Source organism: Benincasa hispida, chromosome 9 (assembly GCF_027475165.1).
Source record: "Benincasa hispida cultivar pf3 chromosome 9, pf3_genome.v1.1, whole genome shotgun sequence".
Lineage (NCBI taxonomy): Eukaryota > Viridiplantae > Streptophyta > Magnoliopsida > Cucurbitales > Cucurbitaceae > Benincasa > Benincasa hispida.
The window spans coordinates 92,336,483-92,347,943 of record NC_143486.1 but is presented as its reverse complement, the minus strand read 5'-3'; the positions used below and the strand labels follow the sequence as shown (position 1 = coordinate 92,347,943).

Sequence of the window (11,461 nt, the reverse complement as noted above, 5' to 3'; positions counted from 1 at the left end):
CCAATTAAGGCTTGATCGACAGTGTGCAATGGAAAGGAATCACTTCAACAATAATACTTTCTTGTTCTTTTTACTTTTTTTACTATTTATGTTTACCAAATTATATGAAAGTATGTATTTGACAACTATGAGTAGCTAGACTCTTTTGTTCTAGGGTGTTGATTAATTCATTTATGGATTTGAGTTAATACATAATTTTATGGATAGTGTGGAATTGAATGTTTTTTAATATTGTTGTGTTTATCTTAATGTTGGTTGATCATCAATGCATGTTAGATTGAATGTTCAATGGATAGATTGCATGTTTAACCAGAATTATAATATTGAACCATTGTTAATCTATCATGAAAATAGTTTGGTTAATACTAAAAGTTACTTATGACTTTGCTTAATGTCATTCTTCTAATTTTAGTTTCAAAATATTAGTAATCAACTAAGTTTATATGATAACAGTTTATTGTTAGAATTTAGTTTCTAGACTTAAACATCTCAATAACACACAATTCCATAGGATTTTTGTACAACTAAATGAAACTAATGTAATCAACATTCTAGAAGTCTTTATTATTCAAGTTTCAATTTTATTGTCTAAATTCGATTTTATTTTGAAAAACAAGTCATCTATTTAGTTTCTATTCCTTACGTTAAAATTGATACAATTAATAATGACGGTTTTATTATACTATTACTTGAGGCGTGTGCTTGCATTACATGATGGGTACAAATTTTGCAGATGGATGTGGTGTTCGTCTTCCACGTCATTATTTATTACAATATTGTTTCTTTATATAATTTACAACAACATAGATTCACTTCTTCTCCCAAACAGCATAATCTTCTCCAAATACGGTGGCGTTCTCCCTGTCGGTTGGAGGAAGCAGATTCCCGAGGTTCAACCTCGCTCCAATCTTCACAATGATCTTCTCGTCAATTTCCGCCATGTAAAGGTCAGCCTCCGCCGCCATTATCCGTACTTTGCTTTTGTTGTTTATCCCAATTCTCTTCCTCACTGTTGTGAGCTCCACGATCGGTTTCTTTAGGGTTTGTCCCCACTCCAATAGGTGGTCGTAGAACTATCGATGAATCAAAGTTGTAATGTTATCAAGAGAAACTAATGGCTGAAAACCCTAATTTCGTTTGAATATGATTGAGAAATTACGATTGTTGGGGTTCCGGGGTGGGTGAGAATGTAAGCATAGCCTAGCATGACTTTGCCCTCAGGGAATGGAGCCGATCTCTGAGAGAATGTGTCGTGATTATCGATGAACGTTACGGCGTTCTCTGGTTTTAGCCCTATCAAACCAGGTACCCGGTTGTTTGAATCCTTCAGCCGCCATAGCTCGCCGTTGACGGCGGTGTGGAGGACGGCGGCGGCAACCGACCGATCTCTGGTTTTGGTCGTGAAATCGAAGGCGGCAACGGCTCCTCCGGCAGCCTCAATCCAGTTGAGAAGTGCACGAGGGTCCTGCTCCTGGACAACCCTACCTGGCGGATTATCCCATTTCTCGCCAACGGCGAACTCCGGCGAGGTTCTCTCCATGTAGATTTTGGTTGCCATTGGTGTATAGCCAACGACCATATCAAATCGCCATCCGACGAAGCCAACATCAGATTTGAGCCAGTTCATCCAGTCTGATAACTCTGTTTGAACTTGTGGGTTCAAATGGTTATGTCTGGTGCCTCTGCCCAGTCCATTCCTGTGTCAGGATTTCCATCTCCGGAGAAGGGGCTATCATTTTTGCAAACGAATGATATGTTCCAATCAAGACGATTATCTGGAGTCCCCCCTTCGAAGATGGACCATCTGCCATTTGAATCTTGTCTCTCGGCAGTTCTGTGATTGATTACAATGTCAGCGATGGCTTTGATGCCGTTTCGACGAAGATCTGCAATTAGCACCTTCAATTCACCCTTGTTTCCATATTTGGAGGTGTCAAGATCATAAAGCCTACCAGGCAAGTACCCTGTAGAAGAAGTATAGAACAACACAAGCGTTATATAATCAGTGATAGGAAAATCCTGTAGCTTCTGCAATCTGGGGTTGAAAGGAAGAAGATAATTTAGATTTTGGAAGAACCTTCTGGACCCTTGGCATGAGAGTTGGCGGGAGGAGGAAGCCAAACATGAGTGATTCCGGCATTAACGAGATCGGGGATCTTGGTTTTCAGAATGTTATACCAACCAGCAGCGCTTTTTGAATCCCAGTTGAAACCCTGCTCCGATATGAACATAAACAAGTTTCTTATTAAGGAATCATGGAGTCGTAGATATAAATAAAATTGAAGATGGTAATGAGAAAACTGCAGAACCTGAAACAATATTTGGGAAGTAGTAGAGGAAGGGAAGACAATAGCGAGCAAGAGAAAGAAGCACCATGGAGATGGAGAAGCCATAGCTTAGCTTTTTGGTGGATGAGGAGCTTTCATGCCTATTTATAGGGGAATTTTCAAAGAAATCTCCCTAAAGTCAAAATGAAAAAGAAACATGCACTGTGAAACTAATCAAGTTTTGCCGCCATTGTACTTCCATCAAACAAACCAATTCAACATTTTGAAGTCTTTAGTTTTGGATGGTCAGATTTGTTGTTGGTTCAGAATAACTTAAGATTGAATGGAGACACGAAATTAACTTCAAAGTTGATGTTGAAATGATGATCTCTTGAACGAAAGTGTAAGTGGGAATGGATTGAAATGAGAATTATGAGTCTGTTAGGAACTTAGCAGCAGCCCCTAATCAACAGGTAGATTTGAATTGAACTGACCATCCTCTTATTGTTGCTCTAATTGGATTCGTTATTCAAATTTCAATCCAAAACCAACACAAAACCAACACGTAAACAAGAGATTTGGTAATGAAACTTTTCTTACCTCAGTCAGTGTATTGTTCCATATCTTGTCTCCTTTGGATCTATCTAGTAATTTTGTAAGTATGAAGAATTTGGCTTGAATTTGAGTTGTCTTTATTGATGATGAATGACCTTGATATTATTCTTGCAAGGTTTTGAATTCTAGAACATTAGAATATGACTTTAGGACAATCATCTCATCGCCTGACATATTCTTTATTTTGGATTCATATTTGCATTGGTTTATATTTCAGTGATTTTTGTCCAATCAAACCCTATTTGTATAGAGTACTTGTTATTATCAACGTTATATACGTACTAATTCTAAAACTAGCAAACTTTCGAGCTCAATTTGTTAATTATAATTGATGTGAACATTAGTAGCTCATTAAATAATACATCAATAATCATTTTAAAAGATGAATAATTTGATCATCGCATGTGGTTGATTGAACTAAAAAAAACTTTATAGCAAAGTTTTTAAAATATTGATTTGATTATAGCAATAAAGTGAGGTATTAATAAAATTCAGGTTAAAATACTATGTTGGTCCTATACTTTTGGCTGTTTCTTGTTGGTCTTTGGATGTTAATTGTTCGATTAGTTTGAAACCATGCCCATATTAATATTTTAGGCTATGTTATCCCTTTATTTTAAAGAAAAAGGGTTAAATTGTAATTTTGGTCCTTATAATTTGGAGAAAGTTAGAATTTAGTTCCTATAGTTTCTAATTAAAATTTAGTATTTATGGCTTTGATAAAATCTTTATAATTAGTCTCTATTTGTGTGATCTAATAAAATCACCATAAAGAGTCTCTCGTATTTCAGTTGAAAGACGGTGAATTACTACGATTTGTAGATTCTCATCCATGGACAATTCCCTTCGTCCACCTAAATTTCCTCTTGGTTCTACCCAAAGCCAAGCCAACACGTAGGATAAGGGAATGAAAGACATAGGGGCTATTCATAATGATTTTGTCAAGCAATATGTTATCTACTTTTTAGATTTTCTTAAATGATAAGAATTAAATTCTAACTTTTAAATTATATGGACTAAATTCAAATTTTTCTCGAATTACAAGGATTTAATAGAGGTAAAGATCAAAAGTGACTATTTTTTAAAATCCAAAAACTTTACATTTAAAAAAAAATGAGAGTATCGAACGAATTTCAAAGTTTAATTCGTTCAAATATTAAACTGGATACTTCCAAATTTTGGAGAACTAAATCAAAAGGTTTGGAAGTTAAATGTTATGCTAAGCTTTATACTATATAGCTTGTACAACTGAGCAACTGAAAAGATGGACTTTATTCTATTTTCATAAAAGAAGCATCTACAAAAAAGAAAAAGAAAAAGAAAAAGAAAACCTTGCTGGAAGTGTAACCAAACCACTTATCTAATGAAAGACTGTCGTATGGGAAACTCTCTTTAAAAAAATTAATTTCTTACTATTATTTACTATCTTGCCAAAAAAAAAAAAAAAAAAAAAAAATGGAAAATAGATGCATGATATGCTGCGGCTAAAAACTGCAAGTACCTGTTCCTCCCATTTAATGTTTGAGACATCATTAATTAATTTATATTATATAATTTGGAAACTTTCTTGAAAATGGAAATGGACCTGCAGAGAGGAACTATTCCATCAATGGCAGACATTCAAGGATTCACCTTTTCTCCCAAACAGCATAGTCCATTCCATAAGTGGCAAGCTGATAATCCGACGGAATCAAATTCCCAAGACTGGTGTTGGCTCCGATCTTCATTATAATTTTCCCATCAACACCAGCAACGTACAGATCCCCCTCAGAAGCCATAATATTCACCGTGCTTGTTTTCCCAATCCCATTCCTTGCCCTGATTCCACTCAATTTCATTATCTCCTCCTTCAGTCCCCAATCAACGAAATGGTCGTAGAACTGCAACAAACCAACAGTTTTTGAATTACAGGTAATCAAGTTTCGAAACTCAATAATCTAAACTGTTTTGTTGAATGATTTACAATGGAAGGAGTTCCGGGATGAGTCAGAATATATGCGTATCCCTGAATCACTTTATCGGAAGGGAACGGCCACATTCTTTGCGTCGAGCCAGTGTCGTGGTTTTCGATGAAAGTCACGGCACTTTCCGGCTTGATTCCGATGAATCCTGGCGGGTTCCCGTTAGAATCCTTCAACCTCCATAGCTCTCCTTCAACGGCAGCTTGAAGAATCCCTTTGGTTGTGAAATCAAACGCTGTGACTATGTCGCCCGAAGCCCTAACCCAATTTGCAAGAGCATCGCGATGTGAGTCTTGGTTTTGATTGGGTTTCCCGTCTTGTCCATATGAAAGTCCATCCCATTTCTCACCGACTGCAAATTCAGGTGAGGTTTGATCCATGTAGAGTTTTGTAATACTTGGTGCGTAGCCTTTTACGAAATCGAATCTCCATCCATCAAACCCTATTTCTGTTTTCAACCATCTCATCCACTCTGATAATTCTTTCTGAACTTGGGGATTGAGATGGTCGATATCTGGTGCTGGTGGATAGGGTTCCCCACTGTCTGGATTGCCCTTTCCATCGGAATATTCAGTGTCATCGCTGCAAATGAAGGAAGGGCCCCAATCAAGGCGGCTATCTGGAGTTCCCCCTTCAAAAATACACCAAATTCCTCTCTGGTCTTGTTTCTCTGCTGTTCTGTGGTTGATCACTATGTCAGCTATGGCTTTGATTCCCTTCTCATGGAGGGTAGCAATTAGAGACTTGAGTTCATTCTGGGTTCCATATTTCGATGCATTGAGATCATAAAGCCTTCCGGGTAAGTATCCTGTAAGAGGATTTACACAAATTTAAACAAACGTTCTTGGTAATGAGCTGAAGGAACAGAGAGAAAGAAAGCTTGCCTTGTGAAGAAACTGATTGGGAGGGTGGAGGAAGCCAGACATGGGTAACTTCAGCACTTAGAAGATCAGGAATTATGTTGTTTAGTGAGTTGTACCATCCTCCTTTGCTGCTTGATTCCCAGTTGAAGCCCTGTATGTTTCATTACAATCAATTTCAAGCTATTAAAAGTGAGTTTCCATTGAGAAGAGTGAAAGTAGTAAAGTGGATTTGCTTACCTGAAACAGTAAGGTAGAAGAAGAAGAAGGGGATGGGAAGAGGGAAACACAGAGGTAGAGGAAACACAGAGAAGCTAGAAACCCCATTGCTGGGAATCGGTCAGTGGGAATTTTGGTTTTATAAGCTTCGATTTGCGTCTTGAGAATGACTTCGTAGGCCTTTGTTTCTTTTGATGCGTAGATAGTGAGAACGAGTGAGAAAGGAAAGAGGTTGATGAATGAATGCTGGGCAGGCAGAAGGTCTAGTCAAGAAGTAAGAAGTTTTCTACTTAAAGAATTAATCGTGTGTGACACGTAAGACTCGTTGTTTGAATGTGGTTCGTAAGACAATATAGCCTTTAATTCGAGAAACAAGAGTTGATTTCTACGCAATATCTTTTTTCGTGCTTGTAAGGATCACTCACACAGTAGAAGCCTATTTGGGAATTTTAGAAAAATTATCCATCTACTGGATCATGCATTCCACCAAATTATCTAATCGAGTCCAGTATTCCTCTCATTCATATTCTGGGACGTTATAAATACTTTACAAAAATGATATTGTTGATGTCCGTATATACTCTATGTCTAAACCTAGAGTAACGATGGTGGTTTTAAGTTTGAGTATATTGAATATAGCCATAATATGAAAATGTAAAATGAACAACATTGAAAACCCCTCCATCCTCCAGAATGCTTAATTTCCATTGGAGTTCTTTCAATCCTCAGCTCCATCCCATCTGCCATTGTCCTCTGTATTTGTAGCCCTTCAACAGGCAGAGAGGCGCCAGGAGAACAAGGGATTGTTTTAGGTTATTATAAAAAATAAAAAATAATAATAATAAAAAATAAAAAAAAAACTAAACTAAACTAAACTGAAGCTAGTTACAAACAATTGGGAAACTGATATTGGGCAAAATAGGCTCTATTGTCTTGTGAAGACGGTTGGGAGCTGTGGATGAAGAATGACACTCAAATTACTGTGGTTTTAAATTGAAACATAATCATTCAAAATCAGAGTATATGAGTTTGATTAGAAAAAACTTAGGTGCAATCCAAGCTGCACTCGATAAAATAATATCACATAGTAATATATATTTGTTTTTTAAAATAATTATTTTTTAAAAAAATCAAATATTATATTGATTTAGCCAGTTAATAGTGTTTCGAGGCAGTATATTTATTGTATTTATGTGTTTCTTGCTTTCTGTCTCTGGAAGTTTAGAAACCAGACCCACAATTTAACTAAATAATGATTTGACTATTAGAGGTCAACTCACTAAGAACAAGCTAATGAATTTAGCTAAAATTATGTTTAGTGAATAGTTATGCCAATATTTTTCGATATATAATTTTAAGAAACCTTTGGGTACTTGGAACTGTTAAATTGACCATAAAGAGAGTGCTTGGTTGGTGCTGATCGAGGGAAGAGCACCAGGGAAGGCAACAATCCATGCTATTAGATAATATAATAAATTGATTTATAACTTCAATAATCAATGTCTAGATATATACTATATCCATATGCATCTCTGGATTGTGCAAGTGGTCAGCACCTTAATCTGATCCCTTCAATCCAGAACCCTGCAGCTTTACATGTACAGATAACTTGCAACCACAAAAGATGGACCAACAAACAAATGAACTTGCGGGACAATATGTCATTAAGCAAGAATTGTAAGCACAAATAATACATTGACTTGAAAAACGAGGTGAGATGAATGAAAGTGCTCACAGTTCTGAACAGAGCAACTCGGATAAAATAAATGCAACAAATATACATATAAACCTATTAGAAAAAAAAAGAAGACAAGAACAACAGAGCACTCAAAGAGCAATTTTCATGCCTTATGAAATATGGCGAAAGAGAAGATGATTTGAACATTAAATGAGGAGGTATAGTTCCCAACATGTTATGATATCCTACAAGAGAATTGGACTAATACTTTGACACTAAAATTATTGGTTTAACTTTCCTTGTCTAAATACCCATACATCTCCCAACATGACAATGTGGAGTGGCTTCAGGAACAGCAATTTCCCTTGCGTCTGCTCATAACTTTGCAGGCTTGGGGAAAATGTCGGGAGTGAATTTCTGTGCCGCGCCAATGCTGCCCTTGATTTTCAGAGCACCCCTGTGGAGGAGTTTACACAGTTTCTGTAAAGCTAATACTACTGAACTGGTGATTTTTGTAAGACTTGGAGAAAAAATGTATTCAATAAGCATTTATGAATGAAAACCACTCGAGTATTTCTGGAGTTTAGTATGAGTATGAATTTAAGGATGGTGGAAAGTATTTTTAGCCGATTAAAAAGCACTTCAAAATTTTCATAGTATTCAAAAATGGATTTCTTTCGATTAGCCGATTAAAAAACATGAAAAGAAACTATAAAGTACTTTTCGAAGAAGCACCTAATTTGTGTTTCTATCAAAAAGTGTCACACTTAAGACGTTCCAAACTCACCCACCTCTTAGTCATTAAACTAAACATTATGACAAATTTTGAAAAGCATTTCTAACTGACAAGGAACATCCTTGACTTCAAAGTCATGCTAAATTCACTCGAAATACGCAGGGATTAGTGCGGAAAACAGAAACAGAACCCACAATAATGATGATCAAAATGACCTAAAATACCTCAAGAAAGCAATCTGGGGATTCATCTTCCCCAAAGCAATTTTAATGAAGTCTTCGTCCTTAAAGGATAAGGTAGCGTCTGGCTTTCCTCCTTCATATGGACCTAAGCTCAAAACAATCATAATACTTTTCTCAATTTTCCAGCCGAAGCATATGAATATGCAATGCCACTTCTAAAAAGTTACAATTGTTTGATACCAAGAAGATGACAAATGCAACTGAAAATTGACGGTCATAATGATAAAACAAACTTCTAAAAAATGCGTGATGATGTTTAGATTAAGAAACGCTTCTTCATGAAATCGAAATTCATCAGGAATTTTTATGGCCGTAGTCAAATACTAGTTCGAGCACAAGGCATTCAGCTTAGGAGATAAATCCACCTTTCACCATAATCTAAAAGCACTGGATATGGATTGTATATTTATTTCATCCTTTGAATGATCGATAACAAAATTGAAAGGAGAGAGAGTAAAAGCATTCAGAAATCAGTCTGTCGTATAGAGAAAATTGACGTCTCACGCAAGAAAAATCTCCGAATCCAATAAAATAGAAACCCTAACCTTTGGTAACCTCTCCTTTCTTGAGATCAATGGTGTAAACCACCTCATCAGTTCCGATTTTCTGCCAACAATTCAATTCAAATTGCAGAATTACAACACACCAGCAAAATTAAAAAGATTATACGCGAGAGAGAGAGAGAGACCTTGGGAGATATATTGATCTGATAAACATGGCCAACTTTCTTGACGATCTCTTTTCCGGCATCGGTAGCGAGATGCTGCTTCATCTGCTCCAAAAGAGCATCGGATTTGAGGGGAGAATCGGCGAAATTGGCCATTGGCAACGAGGTGGAGTGCAAAAATTGCAGAGAGAGGTGGAGGAAAATGGAGCGTAGACGAAGCTGAGGCGTTTGCAGTTATGGGGGATACGGTGGCGTTTTAACATCGTGAAAGAGAGAGAAATGAGAAGAGTTGTAAATTGAATAATGAATTGATGGGTCTGACGAACTAACAACCCCCAAAGCAGACGCTAAGAACACGCATCCCAATGCCGATAAGTACTCTTTTCTCCCTTTTTCTCATTCTTTTTTTCTTTTTTTTACTCCACTGCATTACTCTTAGAGGATTCTCCGGAAATTTGTGAGGATCGGTTTCCTGTGAGAAAAATTTTCTCCTTTATTTTTTTAATATATTTATTTTTAACAATTTTTTTATTTTCAATCAAATAAAATTTTATATATTAAATGAGTTATTTTCAATACAATTTTAAAATAGTATAAAAATTCATTACAAAAATAAAACTATTATATATAAAAATATAATTTAATCATATAAGTTCTAAATGTTAAAATTTAAATATTACAATATCATAGTTAAATTTTAACATTCATAATTAAATTTTCCATTTAAATACTACAACATTTATGACTTAAGATAGAAAATATTAAATATTAAAATAATTTAAAAATTTATTAAAGTACGAAAAGGTTGAAATGAAAATTAAAAAATAACTAATTTTTTATACCACAATTTTTATAAAATGTATATAGATAAAATTATTATTATTATTATTATAACTATTATAATAATCATTTTTATATATTTATGTAAATAGAATATGAGTTAATAATAATAATAATAATAATATTATTATTATTATTATTATTATTATTATCATTATTATTATTATTATCATCATCAAGGCGGGACGGGGAATATAATCCTCGTCCCCGTCCCCGTTTAGCCAACAAGAAAAAAATTATCTCTGCTCCCTCCCCCATTCTCCGTCTAATCGGGGATTCCTCGTCCCGTTCGGGGCAAGTCCCTACGGGACCATAAATGGACATCCCTAATTACTCTTACTTCTAAAATAATTGTCGTAAAATTATCTTTTTATTTTTTTTAAAAAAAAAAAGGTAAATTAGCTTATTTAGCTATAATAGGAAGCATATTATTATTGAATAAATTTCAGCTTTTATAAATTATTTATTAGCATAACAATAGATCACTTTGGAATGGCATACATCACACATCCTGGATCAACTAAAGACTCTAGAGTTCCAGCACGCTACTGCTACATCCATTTGATTAGTAATTGATGATCTTTTAACATTCTCTTTTGAGGGATGGCTAATCCAAGTTGCTAAACAACAAAGTTCGATTTTGGAAAAACACCATCATTATGGAAACGTATATGCAGTAGAAAAATTACTTGAGTCCAATGAGATATGGTATGCTACAAGTGAATATTTGCAACAAGAAATGAATCTTAATTTTAAGATTAACCCTTTTAATCCAATCCATATAATGTCTTTTTCGGCAGCTCGAGGAAATGTATCTCAAGTACATCAATTAGTAGGATCTATAAATTCCAAACTTCCTCCAAGATCTCGTTTTCTTTTAGATTTAATTGGTCTCCCTGTGCTGATCAAAGTTTCACCATATCTTTTTCTTTTATCCGTACTTATATGCCCTAAAAATAGACTTACAGTTCCTTGTTTTACAATATCTGATGCAAAACTATCATCGGATTTGCTAAAGATGGAAACAGACGTACTTCTGGATGAGTTGAAAAAATTGAAACTTTCTGGCATTGAGAATTTGATAATTGGATTTGATTCTCAGCTTGGATTTCTAATTCATTAACATCTTGATCGTTGCTTGGTTGGTAAATTGATGCCATCTCGTACTATTGCACCTGGAATCATAAAAACTCTAGGATCAACAAATTGCAATGAAAAAAAATAAGAGTCAAATTGAGCATAGCTCAAGTGTCATATAATATGTGTTAGCGACCAAAAGATCTATGTGGTTCAAATCCTCCACTCTTATTATATTAAAAAAGGAAAAATTTAAGAAAAATAAGGATAAATATCTATTTTTGCAATCAAATGGATGA

The 11,461-nt window shown here is 35.1% G+C and overlaps 1 protein-coding gene, 2 long non-coding RNA genes and 1 pseudogene across 5 annotated transcripts; 2 read left to right on the top strand and 2 right to left on the bottom strand.

The window, feature by feature from the left end:
- Window positions 1-795: 795 nt before the first annotated feature.
- LOC120084422 (alpha-amylase-like) lies at window positions 796-2,448 on the bottom strand (annotated as a pseudogene). The gene is made up of 4 exons (XR_016532070.1): window positions 2,310-2,448; window positions 2,078-2,213; window positions 1,160-1,964; window positions 796-1,073 (listed from the first exon to the last, which is right to left on the bottom strand). The product of XR_016532070.1 is annotated as an alpha-amylase-like (transcript).
- LOC150034196 (uncharacterized) lies at window positions 807-2,996 on the top strand. Its single transcript, XR_016532072.1, has 2 exons — window positions 807-947; window positions 1,041-2,996. It is a non-coding gene; the product is annotated as an uncharacterized LOC150034196 (long non-coding RNA).
- A 1,263-nt stretch (window positions 2,997-4,259) lies between these two features.
- On the bottom strand, window positions 4,260-9,670 carry LOC120084421 (alpha-amylase). 2 transcript variants are annotated; one of them, XM_039040200.2, is made up of 6 exons: window positions 9,267-9,670; window positions 9,124-9,184; window positions 8,561-8,663; window positions 7,980-8,057; window positions 4,846-5,650; window positions 4,260-4,762 (listed from the first exon to the last, which is right to left on the bottom strand). In XM_039040200.2, the coding sequence occupies exons 1-6, from the start codon at window positions 9,399-9,401 to the stop codon at window positions 4,511-4,513; spliced, it is 1,434 nt and encodes a 477-aa protein (XP_038896128.2). In that variant the 5' UTR covers window positions 9,402-9,670; the 3' UTR covers window positions 4,260-4,510. The 2 variants fall into 2 exon arrangements, with proteins under 2 accessions (XP_038896128.2, XP_090173874.1); XM_090317748.1 differs by lacking the exons at window positions 7,980-8,057; window positions 8,561-8,663; window positions 9,124-9,184; window positions 9,267-9,670 and adding exons at window positions 5,725-5,857; window positions 5,944-6,075 and having other exon boundaries at window positions 4,846-5,651.
- LOC150034195 (uncharacterized) lies at window positions 5,512-6,315 on the top strand. Its single transcript, XR_016532071.1, has 2 exons — window positions 5,512-5,646; window positions 5,723-6,315. It is a non-coding gene; the product is annotated as an uncharacterized LOC150034195 (long non-coding RNA).
- Window positions 9,671-11,461: the final 1,791 nt, after the last annotated feature.